Source organism: Herpailurus yagouaroundi, unplaced genomic scaffold (genome assembly GCF_014898765.1).
Source record: "Herpailurus yagouaroundi ecotype Mexico unplaced genomic scaffold, PumYag 186, whole genome shotgun sequence".
In the NCBI taxonomy this organism is placed as follows: Eukaryota; Metazoa; Chordata; class Mammalia; order Carnivora; family Felidae; genus Herpailurus; species Herpailurus yagouaroundi.
This window is the reverse complement of record NW_024412417.1, coordinates 46,450,646-46,466,932: the sequence shown is the minus strand read 5'-3', so window position 1 is coordinate 46,466,932 and position 16,287 is coordinate 46,450,646. Positions and strand designations below refer to the sequence as shown.

Genomic DNA, 16,287 nt, shown 5'->3' with positions numbered 1-16,287 from the left:
TCTCAGCCTAGTTCAGCCACTGTTGCATCTTTACAAGCTCTTTCTGAATATTTTCACAAGAGCCCGGCAAGCAGCCTGGATGGATATTCCCTGGGCTGTTCTGGGCCCAGCAGTGGAATGCCCTTCACAGCCACCAAACCAACCCGGCATGAAGGAACGCCCTCCGCTTTATAGGGGGCCGGCCCCGTGGCCTCACCCAGGGCCTCGGGCCCCCTCTCTAGTCCAGGGCACAGAAACCCAGAGCTCTGGAGTCCCTGTGCGCGCTTGGGGTCACGTACAGCTGAGCGGCGGCTCACAGATGAGCCTCTCTGCCTCACCTCCTGGGGGCCCCGTGGCGTTGCTGTAAGAAATACAAATGCTTCCAGGCACTGGAGACAGCAGGGCAACTCTGCCTGGCTTTCTATCCACACCCTCCTCAGCCACGGGGAGAGAGCACCCCTTCGTCTTCCTAAGGGATCTTCTAGGAATGGACAGAAGTCATGCACTTTTAATTCCGACGTTACGATCACATCCAATACCAAGGCTGTATTTGAGAGCAGCCGGTGTTCACATCTTCGGAGAACAAATCACCAAGACCAGTGATCATCTTTAACTTCAGCAGTAAGTTAAAGTGGGGCAAGACTTGGTCGGCGTTGTGGAGCCGTGCCAGCACCCAAAAGCAAGCTTTCTCTCCCGTTGTCTGAAATACAGCTGGAGAGCTGAAGCTGTAATAGACTGGCTTCTACTACAAGATAAACACTTTTTTGGTACCAACTGAATTCAGGTTCCTGAAGCCAAGGCAAGGAAGGCATTGTCTGCTGAATGAATTCCAGCTCATTTGGGGCTCTCCCACAACACCTCAGTCATCGTGGACCCTCTTCAGGTCACCGAGGAAATACCGAAGGCACAAAGCGCCCTTTCCATTTCAACAAGCCCCACTGGCCACTCTATCACTGTCAAGTAAGATCTTGGAAATTATCACCAACAATAAAGGAAATGAAACGCCTGCATTAGAACAACTTGATGGGTGCTCGGAAATAACAGCAAATCCAAAGGGGTCCTGTCTTATTTCACAGATCTCTCCCACCGGTTAATGTTGGATAAAGAACGAAAACAAGACCTCAGTCTTTAATTTTTTTTTTTTTCAACGTTTATTTTTTTATTTTTGGGACAGAGAGACAGAGCATGAACGGGGGAGGGGCAGAGAGAGAGGGAGACACAGAATCGGAAACAGGCTCCAGGCTCTGAGCCATCAGCCCAGAGCCCGACGCGGGGCTCGAACTCATGGACCGCGAGATCGTGACCTGGCTGAAGTCGGACGCTTGACCGACTGCGCCACCCAGGCGCCCCAAGACCTCAGTCTTTAATAAAGGAATTTACTGTTGACAAGGTGAAAACGCCTGGTCACGTGGGGACGGACATTAATTCATGTGTGTTTCTGACAGGATTTGACCGCAATCTTCCATGTGTTTGCAAAAGCAGAATTCAACCTCCCACGCTTTGTTTATGGCCGAGTCTTCCTTCTGGAAGTCGGGAGCACACCCCCTTCGTAAGCATAGTCATGGGGGCATGAGCCCACCTGGCTGTTCTCTGTACCACCTTCCCAGAGCACCCCAAAATCTGGGTCAGTGGTCTGGACCTTGCAAAACGCTTAGGTCCTGTAGACCCAGCCCGGGGCCTGGTCAAAGCTTTCGTCTGGAGATCCTGTAGATGCTACCTGAACTTGGCCAGAGACCCTCTGAGACCTCTCAGGGTGAGTGAGGTCCAGCACAGTGTCTGATTCCAAAAACCCAGGGCAGAGTCCAGCAGGCCCCTCCGCGGCTGAGCTCGTGGCGGGTCCACGGGGGACAGGCCACGGGCCCTCACACGGTGCGTCAGGCGGGTGCCCCTCCTCAGCCCATAACCATACCGGAACCCTCCCTGTTGGACCCTGAGAGAATGAAATCTCAATGTTATAGTACAAACGTATAAAAGGTCTTTTTCTGCAAATGTGTAGTTATTTAGAGCTAATGAGATCATCTTCGGTTAAATAATAAAGCACCTCCCACAGACATGTCTGGCGTGCAGTCCACATGCAGACAGGTGAAACGTACGTTAAGGTAAATGGCGGCAACTTCACCGGAAGACGAGGTTGTGTGTGCTATTTTAGACAAAAGTTTTCATCCGTGATCTTTGGTAGAAAAGTTTCTCTAGGTTTCTTCATTATAAGAATTTCGCCTTAAATCCAGATCCTGCCTCAGTGAGCCCAACCCCTGTGCGCACACCTTCATCGCATTGTCCCCTCCCTGTCCCCTTTTGGGTCACCTGCTCTGATGGGGAGAGCAAGGGCAGGCACAAATCCGTTCAACCACAAAGCGGTCGTTTAAAAAACACCTCCTCTCGTGAACTTGTCTGGCAACAAGAAGCCAACCGAAGGCCGTAGGTCTCCTGTAAGCCTGATGCTTAGAATGTATTCATTGAATGAAGTAGAGAAGGCAGAACCAGAGAAATGACGTCTGCAGGTCGTATGTGATCTGGCTAATTCCCTTCCAACCGGCTCCGGCGCTCGCTCTTGGTCATGGGTTCTGGAACCTTCTAGACAACACTGGGTAACTTCACAGAGGTTATTAGCAAGTTGATGCATCCGCCTGCCTGAGAAGCACCCCAACCCGAAACACCGTTGGCACAGTTTAATCAGGAAAGTGCGAGAGAGAAAGTGCGTTATGCGTCAGGAGGCCGAGGAGCCAAACGGGCACGTGCAGGGGACACGGCGGTGCCCCCACCCCCGGCCACCTTCTCCGGGGAGCGCCGGCGAGGGGCGGAAGGCACGCGGCCCTCAGAACACAGCCCGGCTCGGCACGTTCACCCACGTTTACTCGACTTTCCAGATGGCGATCTTCCCCTCCGCGCTGCCCGACCCGCTCAGCACGTATCTGTCCTCTGCCGAGCACAGGGTCTTTACCGCGTCCGTGTGGGCCACCAGCTCCTTTTCCACCGTCTTCCTCTGGGCGTCGATCACATAGATTTTCCCTTTGTACTTCCCCTGTGACCGGCCCGTGCCGCCTACCCAGATCTGCCAAGGAGAGACGTAGGGGGCGTCGGCCACACGCCGCCGGGCCTGGGCGGGGAGACCCCTGTGCGCCCCCAAATCCAGTCCTTCCCGGACCGGCCTCGAGGGCAGGGCAGGAGCCGGAGGCGGCGGGGCGGGGGGGAGGGGGGGTGCTCCGGGGAGGCGTGGCCCCGGCCGTACCTGCTTCTTCACCCTGATCATGCAGCTGACCTCGGCGCAGTCCTGCAGGTGGACCCGCTGAGGGGGCCGGGCCAGGTCCCTGAGGCTCCAGATGTAGACGCCGTCCAGCCCGGCACACGCCGCCCACAGCTGCTCCTGCTGAAACGGGAATCACAGTGTGGCTGGTGGCCGCGCCCGCTCCGCTGTGCCGCCGGAGGGCGCTGCCGGGACGGGTACCTCGGGGAGGAGCTGGAAACCCAGGAAGGAGGTGCTCGCGTCCTTAGAGTTCTCCTCCGCCTTCAGTTCCTGACGAAGAGATCCACCTGTCGTCACGACCACGATGCCGCTACCTGTGCCTGAGGAGCAGAAGAGCCAGCGTGAGGGAAGGCGGGTGCCCCGGGGCCGCCGGAAGGGTCAACCGGCTGCCGCCCGGTGCCGGCTCGGGCGCTGGCACGCTGCTCCCAGGACCCCGGTGACCCGTCCGCCCCGCGGCCCCTCCTGAGGCTTTGCAAATGCGGACGTTCCGGGTCTCCTCCTGTCACTAGAAGGTGCGGCCTGCCCTCACCCTGTCGGCACTTAGAACTATAGGGGACAGCGCCACAGGCCACTAAGTGCTTCCGTTTACGGCTCAAGGAAAAGGTCGTCTTGCAAGCCAAGCGTCTGCACGTCCCGAGAGCTGTAGGTCACCAGGCTCCGGGCAGCGGGGAACGTGGAGACACCGGCTGCGGGGCAGCCCCGGACACGGAGGGACGGAAACGCCGCGAAGCCCGTCCTCGTCTTCCGTGCTTCCTGCTCGGCCGCCCGCCCCCGGCGCTGCGGCCACCGGGCCAGCCTCGCACACAACGGGGGCAGGAGGGCACAGCAGCCCGTGAGGTGGAACGTGGGAGCGGCCCCGGGCTGTGCCACTCCGGCTTCCCGTCCCCTGCGAGCGGACCACAGGACCCCCGGCACTCGGCCTTGACACACAGGGACCCCTGCCGGCCGTGGCCACCCCAGGACCGGAAGCCCAGCTGAGTTTTCAGTCATGGAAGGTGCGAGCTGCCGTCACATCACCTTCCTGCTTCTAGGCTCCGTTCGGTGTGGTTTTTCTGAGACCTAATAAGCAAAGAAGCAAAGCCTCATCCACGGGGAGCCTGACAGCCAGAAACCCTCACCTACTTGGACTGAGCCGTGAGGCCCCAGGACACCTGCTGCTGGCTGGGAGCACCTGGGCTCACCCTGTGGATAGGCACTTCTGTCCCCCTCCCCAGAGCCCTCCTCAGTGCACTGGACGCGTGGCCCCAGGAAGCGGCCCCGGCAGAATGAGCCCCGGTATGTGAAGCTGGCGTGGACAGAAGAGGCTGCCGTCACCAACGCTCAGCGCGCCAAGGACCGTGCGCCAAGGACCGTGGCTCTCGAAGGGGAGGGTGGGATTTCTATCTCACTTTTCTTTCTGAAGTTTATTTTATTTTGAGAGGGAGCAAGGGTGAGCACAAGTGGGGGCGGGGCAGAGACAGAAGGAGAGAGAGAATCCCAGCCGGGCTCTGAGCTGTCAGCATTGAGCCCTTATGGGGCTCGAACTCACAAACAGCAATCATGACCTGAGCCGATATCAAGAGCCGAATACTCCACCAACTGAGCCCCCCAGGCACCCTCTCTAGCTCACTTTTTTTACTGTTTATTTTTGAGAGAGACAGAGTGAGAGCAGGGGAGGGGCAGAGAGAGAGGGAGACACGGAATCCGAAGCAGCTCCAGGCTCCGAGCCGTCAGCACAGAGCCCGACGTGGGACTCAAACCCACGAACCGCAAGATCATGACCTGAGCCGAAGTCGGACGCTCAACCGACTGAGCCACCCGGGCGCCCCTCTAGCTCACTTTTCCAATGAAGACACACACTCCCAAGAGCCCGTGAGGGACCTGCCCAAAGTGATCAGCTGCCCAGAGACCAAGCCCGGATTTGAACCCGGACGTGCCTACCCGAAGGCCACAGCCTGAGCCACGGGTGCGCCAGCAACCTCAAGGTGCAAACGTCCGCCTGCAGGTGTGGGACTGGGGTCTACTCCCCACCTAGGAGATGACCTGGGCACACGGCGTGGGCTGCTTCCCCTGCAGCCCCGGGGGTAGACACGAAGGTCTCACATGGTGCTACTGGGCTAGAACATTCCGGCCCTTCAGGCTCACGATCTTCCAGGTTCCGCCTCAGTGCACACAGATGTCCCGAGTTTACACAGACACGGACACAGGCCCGGCATGTGTACTGGTAACATGTGATGAGCGACCCAGATTTCTGCTTGTGACTCTCGTTCAGGGACAACACTTTCCAGGCACGTGCTCTCTGTTGCCTCAAGAAACTCTGCGTTTGTCTTGTACTTTTCTCGTTGTTGTTAAATAGGAAAACTGCTTACCGTGTTCAGTTAACTTGGAAGGTAAAAGGGATCCTGTCCTTAGAGCAAAGCTATCTGTCCTCACTCTAATCTGTTACCTCCCTCCCTGCATTTAACAGGCACCTTTTAGCCCAAGGTCTGGTCAGCTCTGAGTCCAAAATGCATCCAGGGGTGGGTGGTGCACGCGTGCACGCGCACACACACACACACACACACACACACGACAGCCCGTGGAGATCAGCGAGAGCTGAGGCCTACGATCCTTGAAAGAAAAGAAACGCCAGGTTTTCCCTAAAGGTACTTCCCGGTTCTTTGTGGGACGCCGAGGAAAGGTGTTCTAGCGTATGCTGCAGTCCGCCATGGCCGAGGGCACGGCTAGGCTGCCAGTGTGGCTGGAAAGAGAGGGAGGGAACACCCCCCAACGAGGGAGCCCAAACATCTATGTAAAAATTCTCAGATCCTTGGCCCGGGAAGAGACCTACTTCAACGCTGTAGCTTATCTAGCTGGGAAGGCCCGGTGTGTGTGCCTCGGGCATTTCCCTGAGACCCTCAAAGAGCCATGCGTATAAAATTAAGACTACACCAGAACGAAGCGTTATGTACTCTAGGAACAAGGTCAAAACTGCAATGTATCGACCAAAGAAAAACCTAAAAGGAAGCCTCTACACAGGCTCAAGATGATGGGCCAGTCATTTAGCGACCTTCCAGGATAAAATAATGCTCTTTAAAGGCGGCTTTAACCCAGAGTCTCTTTGATGTGTCATCCACAACACCCAGGACACAACAAAGTCCCTTTACACCCCAAGCATGAAGGCAGCCCTACAACTCAGTAGAAAAGCCGTGAACGGAAGCAGACCCACAGATGCCCTGGGACCCGGCAGAGGACTTCTGACTGCAAACAAATGTCATAACTTCCAGGAAAGTATAAAGAGGACGCACGGGCACAAAGAATGTAGAAGAGAAATGTAGGTTCTTTAAAAATGTAAAATACATGAACCTCTCGGACTGAAATGAAAAGTTGCCGGACAGGTTCAACAGCAGACAGGACAGAGGAAGCTTTAGGTCTTAACCGAACTGAAGCTGAGAAAAACATGAAAAAAGTACAGCCTGAGACAGGTGGGGTGTTATCGAATGGTCTAATGTGTATATTAGAATATATGTCTTATATTCCAATATAATTCTAGAATGAATACACACACACATGTATATAAACAGAATCCCAGGGGCGCCTGGGTGGCTTATCGGTTAAGCACCCGACTTTGGCTCAGGTCATAATCTCGCGGTTTGTGAGTTTGAGCCCTGCCTCAGGCTCTCTGCTGTCAGCCTGGAACCGGCTTTGCATCCTCTCTCTCTCTCAAAAATAAACATTAAAAAAAAAGTCAGGATCCCAGAAGACATGGAGAAAGAGAAGGGATAAAGGAGATACTCGAAGAGACAACGGTTCCAAGTCTCCCCCACTGAACGTAAAGAGCAAGCAAGACAGACACGAAGGCCTCCCGCCTGAGCACAGCGTAGCCCAACTCCCGAAAGCAAAGAACGGCCCGCAAGCAGCCACAGGCAGGTCGTTTCGGCAGAACAGCAGCAGCGACGGTGGGCTTCTCATCAGGAACAGACAGGGCTACGCAAAACTGGAAAGAGACCGCTAGAGTGTGTGGAAAAGATCGGTCTGTTTATAGCCTACTCCGGCCATGAGAAACACTAAGGGGAATGATGCCAGAGGCAAACCAGGCACGAAGCTCCCCCGAAATGGTGACCGTACAGGCCAGCACCAGGGGGTGCGTAAACAAAAACGTTAACGATATTTTCCGAGCTTTATGCCGACGGCAGCATTAAAATACTGCTCTTAACAGCGACAGCCAAAGGGGCGGGAGGAGGTAAATGGAACTGATCATACTCGTGTGAGCTGCGTACGTGATACGTGGAGGGGGGTCCTGGTTGCTTCGGGCCGGCTGTGACAGGTAAGCCTGCGGGTTGCAGTTCTTAGAGCAACCGCTAAAAGGTAAAGCAGAACGCAGAAAATGTGGCGCTAAAAAGAAAAACTGAATGTAAGGAGTTCTCGTTTCCCGCGTCCTTTTCGACGGAGCGACACAGACAGAAGGGGCAGTGGGGCACGGAAAGGCGCGAAGACGACAGAAGCCTCGTGCGCAAGCCTGCTCACGGCGCCGCAGGCGCGCAGACTGACGAGCCCACGTCTCTGCAGGGAGGACACGCGCGGCAGACGAGCACGCGGCTGGGAAAGGCAGGCGGCCCCACGAGGGTGGTTGCGGTACCAAACGCAACACGTTTTGTGGGGACGCGGAGGGATCACGACTGGCACACACCGCGGGCGGGGACGTAAGGTGGGGCGGCAGCTCCCAAGGGGGGTCCGACGCTTTCTCCGAGGGGTAAACGTGGGGTCAACCCGAGCCCGCGCGCTGACACACAGAGACAGGGCCACAGAGGGCTCCCGGAAGCCGCAGACACGGGAGGCGGCAGGCAGCTGAAGACGCGTGAGGCAGAGCAGACCGGCCGCAGGCCGTCCTGGGGTTCCCTCCCCCCGGAGCAGGGCTCTGGGCCCCTCGTGGGGGCAGAGGCTGAGGACTTACAGCACCACAGACAGCCGTCGTGCAGGCGGATGGACGAAAGCCCGCCACCCGGCAGCTGGAGCCTGCTGGTCACGCGCAGGGAGCTCACGTTCCAGGCCAGGACCGTCCCGTCCGTGCTGCACGAATACACCTTGCTGAGGGTGCGAACACACGGGTGTAAAACACTTGACACGGAAGCCAACGAAGTTACCATTAGATAAAGGTCCACAGCGTGCACGGTGATTCTCACCCAAGCGAACGCTGCCCGTGTCGCGGGAACGATTAGCAAGGGGCTAACCGATCCCGCAGGAGAAGACGGTTTGCGGAGGAGGCCGGTCCTCGCCCGTCGGTGTTTGCTGCCGGCTCCGCAGACCCTAAGGTGGCGGCTGAGTGAAATCTCGCCCCTTACGCAGGACGTGCCGTCCCGGCCCCCTCCCCTCGTGATAGCGGCTGAGGTTCTGGGCGACACCTGCTGCTCTCTGAGCCGGGCCTGAGGACGGACGGCACCCCTGAAACTAAGGGACGGGGCAGCGGGGGCGGGCGGCACGGAGGACGGCAGCAGACAAGCTTCAGGGCCGTGGGCCCCGGGCCCAGGTGGTGAAGCAGGTGACAGTAAATGAGGACCTACTGTGTGCCGGGCCCTGTTCTAGGCACAGGACACACGGCAAAGAGCAGAACACGGGTGCCTGCCTTTGGGCTGACGTTCTTAGTACGGTAAAGACAAAGAATGAGTGAAGCAAAAGTGTTAGGAGTCGGACTGCACCCCCCAACCAAGGGCCACCACGAACCCCCAGGGCCTCAGAACGCGGCACTACTTGCAAACAGGGCCTCTACGGGAGTATTCAAGCGACAGTTAACAGGATGGGCCCTGATCCGCTCTGCCGGGCATCCTCAGCAGGGAGATTTGGACTCGGAAAACACCGTGTGAAGACAGACGGGATGCTGTGTCCGCAAGCCAAAGACTTGGGGCAGACCGGCAGCCGCCGAGGACAGGCGAGGAAGTGGCCGCCTGAGCCCCACGCTCACCCCGGAGCTGGCCCACAGCAGAGACCCGCGCCTCTGTACTCAAGGCCAGACACAGACGAGAACATCACGCGACTTTGCTCAGGACAGGCCGACCCAGTGCCGGGAGGCAGTCGCCACGGCGACCGCGGACCCTTCCCCCTAGGGACTCCCGGCCCTCCCCGCCCGGGAGCCAAGCGGCCCCTTCTCCCGGCAGGGCCCGGCCGTACCTGGGCGCCCCGCTCTGGACAGCGAAGCCCGTGACCCCGGAGCGGTGGTCCGTGAGCTGCTTGTTGCAGGACATGCTGTGGACGTTGATGATGTAGATGACGGAGTCCTCTGAGCCGACCCACACCTGGCTCTGCTCCGCCATCGCCATGCAGTTCTGACAGCGGTCAGAGAACGCGTCACGAATACTGGCCCCTCTCGTTACTCCCAGGAGCTCTGTCCTACCCACTCCCGGCAAGCCCCGAACCTCCGCCCCTGGGGGGGACCCGGGGTTCGGTTCCCATGAGCCCTGGCCACGTTTCTGTCTGCCGATCAGTACGTAAACTTGTTATGTGTTCAAAGTGCTTCTGTCTAGGGGCGCCTGGGTGGTGCAGTCGGTTAAGCGTCCGACTTCAGCCAGGTCACGATCTCGCGGTCCATGAGTTCGAGCCCCGCGTCAGGCTCTGGGCTGATGGTTCAGAGCCTGGAGCCTGTTTCCGATTCTGTGTCTCCCTCTCTCTCTGCCCCTCCCCCGTTCATGCTATGTCTCTCTCTGTCCCAAAAAAATTAAACGTTGAAAAAAAAATTTAAAAAAAAAAAACTAAATAAATAAATGTTAAAAAAAAATTTTTTTTTAAAAGACATCTGATTTTTTATCCGCTGCTGACTCATTAACACCGGACTCCTGGCCAAGTGCGCTTAAACTCGTGCTTGAGCACAGCTCGCCTAGTGCCTCACTCTCTCACGAAGGCCCGTCACGGCCTTCTCGGGCTTAGGGACACTGGACAGCACTCCAGCTCTACACCGGGGGCCATCTTAAGCAGCAAAAATCACCATTACAACATGAGAATGCAAAACCGTGGCACTAAATAGGCCGCCAAGAGGACCCTTGTGTCCAGCAGGGGCTGAAACAAGACACAGCATCCGCGGGTCTGGCCTCAGCTGGGAACGCACACCAACCTCCTTCCTTCCCCCACCCCGCACGTGTGCGTCTGCGGATAACCGTGAAGATACTGTATCTGTTTCAGGGTTAAAATAAACCCTAGCAAGCGGGTGAATCTGCAAACATGGAATGTGCAAATAATGAGGACTGACTAGACTAATCACAAACACAACTGCCCACGGTTTTCCGTTCTGTAGCGAGACAGGGTTCTCTGGGTTTCCGGCCTAGAAAAGTCAACAACCGATGGTAATTTAGAGATGTTTTTGTGTAACTTTGTTTTTTAAGTTTTTTTTAATTTAGTTTTGAGAGAGAGAGAGAGAGAGAGAGAGAGAGACGGTGCAAGTGGGGGAGGGGCAGAGCGAGAGGGAGACACAGAATCCAAAGCAGGCTCCAGGCTCCGAGCTGTCAGCACAGAGCCTGATGCGGGGCTCGAACCTGTAAACCGTGAGATCACGACCTGAGCCAAAGTCAGACGCTTAACCGACTGAGCCACCCGGATGCCCCTGTATAACTTATTTTAAAAAATGCTCATTTCTTTTTGAGAGGGGAAGGAGCAGAGGGAGATGGGGACAGAGGATTCGAAGTGGGCTCTGTGCTGACAGCAGAGACCAACGTGGGGCTCAAACTCATGAACCTTGAGATCGCGACCTGAGCTGAAGTCAGACGCTGAGCCCACCGAGCCACCCGGGTGCCCTGTTTTTGGAGACTTGGAAATTAGAAATTGAGGACTGACACACTGGAGAGACCCACAGGTCGCACAAACACGTGAAACAGAGCTGTGCTCATGCGAGCATCTCAACCCATCCAACCACGTCACTCAAAGGCGTTCCCGACGCCTTCCTGACTTGCAGTTTCCCGAGCCTCTTCACTTTCCACTTGAGGACGGTCTCTCCGGTGTTCATCCGTGACACGTGCGACCCTCTCCCGGCAACCGAACGCAGATTTCCAAATACAAGTAGGCTTCCAAGTAAACCTGGCATCGTGGTGGACGGGGTGAGACCAGATCTGACCCCAGGCACAGTGAGTGTGGACGGTGGTTCATTGCTCCTCCTCTTGAAGGCCGAAGAAAGAGTTTCTAAAAAACTGCTAGCTTTAATTTTACCGACAAATAGTCCCATAAACTAGAAAAGGAAGCCCGCTTACTAATTTCAGAAATAATCATTTGGAAAAAGCCCTTTCTTTTGAGGCATCTCCCTGAGAACTGGTATAATTTTAGTAAAATGTCTTTCTTTCGCGGCCCAAAGATACCTCAGGTGGCCTGCTCTGAACTGCAACGTCCAGAGGTGGGAGCACTTTCTTGAGATAATCACCCAAGTTTCTTTCTGTTCAACAGCAAAGAAGATCTCGGTGAGACGAGGACAGTGTTTTCACGTATGTAACTGGGAGAACTTACTGCTTTACTTGTTACCTGGCCTGACTGGGGACAGCAGAGATGGCCTCACAAGGCGGCCTTTCGATTTGATCGTAACTAGGATTTTAAGTTATTCTATTCCTTAAAAACTCTTTGAAACGCACATAACTAAGAATCACAATGAAAAAATTAAACTTAGAATAAAAACGGGGGTTCTCGGGATGCTCAGTTGGTTGCGTGTCTGACTCGATTTCGGCTCAGGTCATGACCCCAGGGTTGTGGGATCGAGCCCCGCACTGGGCTCTGCTGAAGATCCTCTTTCTCTCTCCCTCCCTCTGCCCCATCCCCCACTCACACATGCCTTGTCTCTCTCTCAAAAAAACCTAAAGACCTGCTATTGACAATACGGAGTGATGCTGTGGGATACCCTGTCCCACTGCCAGGCCCAGGTGGACTTCTCCGTCTTTGCAGAATTGCAGCTTCGTCTGGAAAAGTGCCGCCCTGCACAGTGCCCTGCTTACTCACCAGCTTAGAAGTGCCCACTCGGAAGCAGTGCTGGTGAATCGTCCAGGAGGAAGCGTCAAACACGATCACTTTGCCCTCACTTAGAGCACACCATAATTTGGGGTGAGCGTCTTCAACTTTTTCTGCCGGGTCTAGATGCCCTGAAGAAGTAAACAACCCAAAGACGTTTTCAAAGGGAAACCCTTGGATGCACGTGCACGTGACTGGTGCCATCACTCGGGCACCGGCGCTGCCTGAGTACCTGCCGAGGGCCAGGCCCACGCCGGGTGCCCCGGACAGGAAGAGAGCACGAGCTTTGGAGCCTGAAGTCTCGGGAGGGAGCCGGCTCCGCCCGGAGAGCCGCAGTCGGCAGGGCCGGGCATGGCCGCCGCTGAAGAAGGGGGTCCCAGGCAGGGGGCAGAGGAGCAGCAGGGGTGCGCCAGGCGTGGAAAGCGGGAAGGGGATGCGGCGTGGAGAGCCGGGACAGGAGCCGCTGCCTCCAGCCCCACATCCTCACCGGCACCCGGTGGGGCAGGCCCTCCGATGGCCGTTCTGAGGGCATGAAGCTTTTGGGTTTTTTTTTTTTTTTTTAATTTTTTTTTTTTTTCAACGTTTTTTATTTTTGGGACAGAGAAACAGAGCATGAACGGGGGAGGGGCAGAGAGAGAGGGAGACACAGAATCGGAAACAGGCTCCAGGCTCTGAGCCATCAGCCCAGAGCCCGACGCGGGGCTCGAACTCACGGACCGCGAGATCGTGACCTGGCTGAAGTCGGACGCTTAACCGACTGCGCCACCCAGGCGCCCCAGAAGCTTTTGGGTTTTTGACTGTCATGTCTTTGCATTTCCCTAACTGCTCATGAGGCTGCGGCCTTTAAGCGGCCACGTGGGGGCTGTCCTCCGTGGTGAGGTATTACCTCTCGCCCGTGTTGTAAAGATGTTTGAGAGCGAGGGAGTGAGCAAGCGTGTGTGTACGCAAGCAGGGGAGGGGCAGAGAGTGAGCAGAGCGAGGATCCCAAGCAGGCTTCTTGCTGTCAGAGCAGAGCCTGACGTGGGGCTCGATCCCACGACCCTGGGATCATGACCTGAGCTGAAGTCAAGCGTCGGGCGCGCAACCAACGGAGCCTCCTCCTTCCCCCCGGCGCCCCGGGTCTCTTGCCCGTCTCTGAGCTGGGTTGTGCTCCTCTCCCGGATGTGCAGCCACTCTGTGCCCACCCTTGACCCGAGCCCTTGCCAGCGCCCCTGCCACTCTGCGACCACCTGGTTCGCTCCCTCCAAAGTGTCTGTTTACAATTCCATCATCTCAGTAGCGAACTCCACCAGTCTCTTCCTTCACGGCTCGCGTGGACGTACAGTCTCCTTCTCTACCCCAAGGTCACGAACATGCTCTCCTCTGTTCTCTGCTAGAAGCTGGGTGCTGTCTTCATTTACGTTCGTCAGTGGCTTTCGCGCGTAGGTCTCCATCCACCTGGAACCGACCGTGTGATCTGTCGTGCGGTCAAGCCTCGTGTTTTCCATGTGATACACGACATCCCTGACGTCACATATGGTAAAGACAGTCCTTCCCTCAAACCCCTGCTCTGTCGTATCACCTCTGTCACACGTCAAGGAGACACGAATGTGTCACTCTTCCTGGGGTATTCGTTCCACTGGCCCCCTTGGGGAGATACCACCCTACACTGTTCAGTCTCACCAGGGACCGGGATGCCTCGAGGCCTGAGGCTGGCTCCTTAGCGCTTGGGTAACCAGAGGGGTCCGGAGCCACCGCTAAAGGGTTTACCAGTAGTCCCCTTCTCGACGGGTCCTGACCAGTTTTGTCCCTCCGGCCCCTCGGCACTGGCCACAGCTCTGCTCACTTCCTCGCTTCTGAGATGCCGCTTACAGAACTGGCAGTCGCTCCACAGGAAAAAGGGGCTCCGCCATTCTCCATGGTCATTTTGTGCTTTGGCCCTTCTAGATGTTCTGGGAGGGACGGCTGGTCTGAACCAGCTAGCCCGTCGTGACAGGAAGCCCACAGTCCAGTCGGTTCTGATTTACAGGAAACCGACTTAACTCTAAAAATACTCATTTATCCAGACACCACAGTAAAAATTGTCTCAGGCGCCTGGGTGGCTCAGTCGGCTGAGCGTCTGACTCTGGCTCCGGTCATGATCTCACGGTTCGTGGGTCCTGCATCAGGCTCTGTGCCGACAGCTCAGAGCCTGGAGCCTGGTTCAGATGCTGTGTCTCCCTCTCTCTCAAAAGTAAAGGAACATTTAAAAAACAAACCAAAAAAACCCATCCCACTGGTCTGCAGTGTTACAGCCAACACGGAGCCTCGACCGGATGAACCTGGTAAGTCTCCAGGGCCCCGAGGTCCAACCATGCTCTGTCCTCCTCCGCGCTCAGTGTGTCCCCTTGCTGGGTCTTCAGGACACCCGGTGACGAGATAAACTGTCCTCTCGTGCTGGGAAACTGCTTTGCCGCCGAGCTGCCATCTGCCCTCGGGAACCGGGTGGGCTGGGAGACAGCTGTGGAGCCATAACCGCAAAGGGCGAAGGGGACAGGGGGGCACATCCGTGATGTTCCCTGTCGCTCAGCTCACGCCACGACGAGCTGAAGCAAAGCGCCAGACCACAGGTTCTTTTCTGCCCAGGACGAAGTCCTTTGCTCTCCAACATGTTGCGCCCTCAGAGCGGCCCGCCCCACAGCGCTTTCCAAGTCAGACTTAAGCCAGAGCATTTTCGACGGTTGTGCGCCTGTGACACGACGGCGGTCTGTGTTCAGGCTGAGGCCCCTCGCGGCACTGATTCCCGTCCGTCCTCCGTTGCGCCTTGGCCGGGAGGTCTGCCGGACGCAGGGCCACAGCCTCGCCACGTGGAGGGGAACCGTGTTGTCGGGCATCCGGGCGGGCAAGGGAAACACGCCTGCAGTCTCTAACGCGAGACCCTGGGCGCAGTCCTTCATCACAGTGGAAGCAGGCCCAGGTTAAACGCCCCCAAAAGAAAGGACGTGAGTGGAGGCGCTTTCTAAACTGCAGAGTGCTGCGCCACGTGAGGCATGGCTAGGTGGGAGCGGAGTCTCCTTGGGGCGCTCGCCCCGGTGGGGCTGCCGTGGCTCCCTGGGGCCTGGCCTTCCCGAGGCGGAGGGCACAAGCAGCCGCCCGGCTTCGCCTCGTCGCCCAGGGCCTCACCCGAACAACGAGACCCCCGCCTGGTCCCCGCTCGCCCTGTCGCGTCCCGTCCCCCCACTTCAGGGCTGACCCCAAACGCAAACCAAGCTCCCCAAAGTGCCGGACACAGAGCAGCCCCGAGCGAGGGCAGGCCTCCTACCGGGCGTGTAGAGCAAGACGTCCACGGCGTGCGGCAGGGTCTCTCCCGCCGAAGGGTTTATCTTGTGCTTGAGGGTCTCCGAGGTCGTCTTGGGGACCGCCGCGGGCACTGAAACGCAAGCGCTCGGTTAGTGTCGCGACTCGGTGAGACCGCTGTCGTCCCACAGCCCAGACCCTCGGCGGTCTCTGGATGTCGGTTTTGGGGGAGGGCGTCGTAGGCGGGGAAACGGGCACTAGAGCCTCCGCCTCCGGGGGGCCCCTCGCTCTCGCGCTCGTCTGTGTGCCCGCCAGGGGCGGGACGGTGACACAGCTCCCCTCCCAGCCAGGAGGCCGCGCGATCTGGCCTCTGCCCACCCTCAGCCACCACGAGTCACCCAGCAGAGACCAGACCGAAAACATGGCTCGGCGACTGAACGTTCCCAAGACAAAACCAAGCGGCCTCTGGGCCTGGGCGCCGTGGACATCTCGGGCCGCAGCCGCGGCTGCCGTGGGGACCGGCCCGCACACCGCGGGCTCTCCGGCAGCATCGCCGGCCTCACCGGGAGATGCCGGTAGCGCCCCCTTCCAGGGGTGGGGTACAGGGCGTCGTGACGTGTAATTCCTAGACCCTCCGTCGTGAGGGGACCGCAGGCTCTTAACTGGAGCCCGGGATGGCTGCTTGCGCCTCATCGAGCTTTGCACAAGGGACCCCGAGCCCGGACAACCGGGTCACGGGGGACGGGCTGGCGCCGAGCGAGCTGGCACGTGCTGGGTGCCCCCGTGGCGACGGCGTGCCACCGTCTGTAAAGGAGTCAGAGGCTTTTGCGGAAACTCTTGACGAAGACTCGGCACGAGGTTGGAGTGACATAAACACCTGA

The 16,287-nt window shown here is 57.5% G+C and overlaps 1 protein-coding gene across 5 annotated transcripts in view; it reads right to left on the bottom strand.

Moving 5' to 3' along the window:
- Positions 1-1,335: 1,335 nt before the first annotated feature.
- DENND3 (DENN domain containing 3) overlaps positions 1,336-16,287 on the bottom strand; it is a 51,973-nt gene continuing 37,021 nt past the window's right edge. For 2 of the 5 annotated variants that reach the window (XM_040494538.1, XM_040494540.1), the window contains 7 exons: positions 15,432-15,539; positions 12,143-12,282; positions 9,347-9,501; positions 8,136-8,269; positions 3,425-3,543; positions 3,209-3,346; positions 1,336-3,031 (listed from right to left, as the gene is read on the bottom strand). In XM_040494538.1, coding sequence (XP_040350472.1) covers positions 2,831-3,031; positions 3,209-3,346; positions 3,425-3,543; positions 8,136-8,269; positions 9,347-9,501; positions 12,143-12,282; positions 15,432-15,539 — 995 coding nt within the window. In that variant the 3' untranslated portion in view covers positions 1,336-2,830. Of the gene's footprint in view, positions 3,032-3,208; positions 3,347-3,424; positions 3,544-8,135; positions 8,270-9,346; positions 9,502-12,142; positions 12,283-15,431; positions 15,540-16,287 lie in introns of those variants that run through there. The other 3 variants (XM_040494539.1, XR_005796660.1, XR_005796659.1) reach the window with 3 other exon arrangements.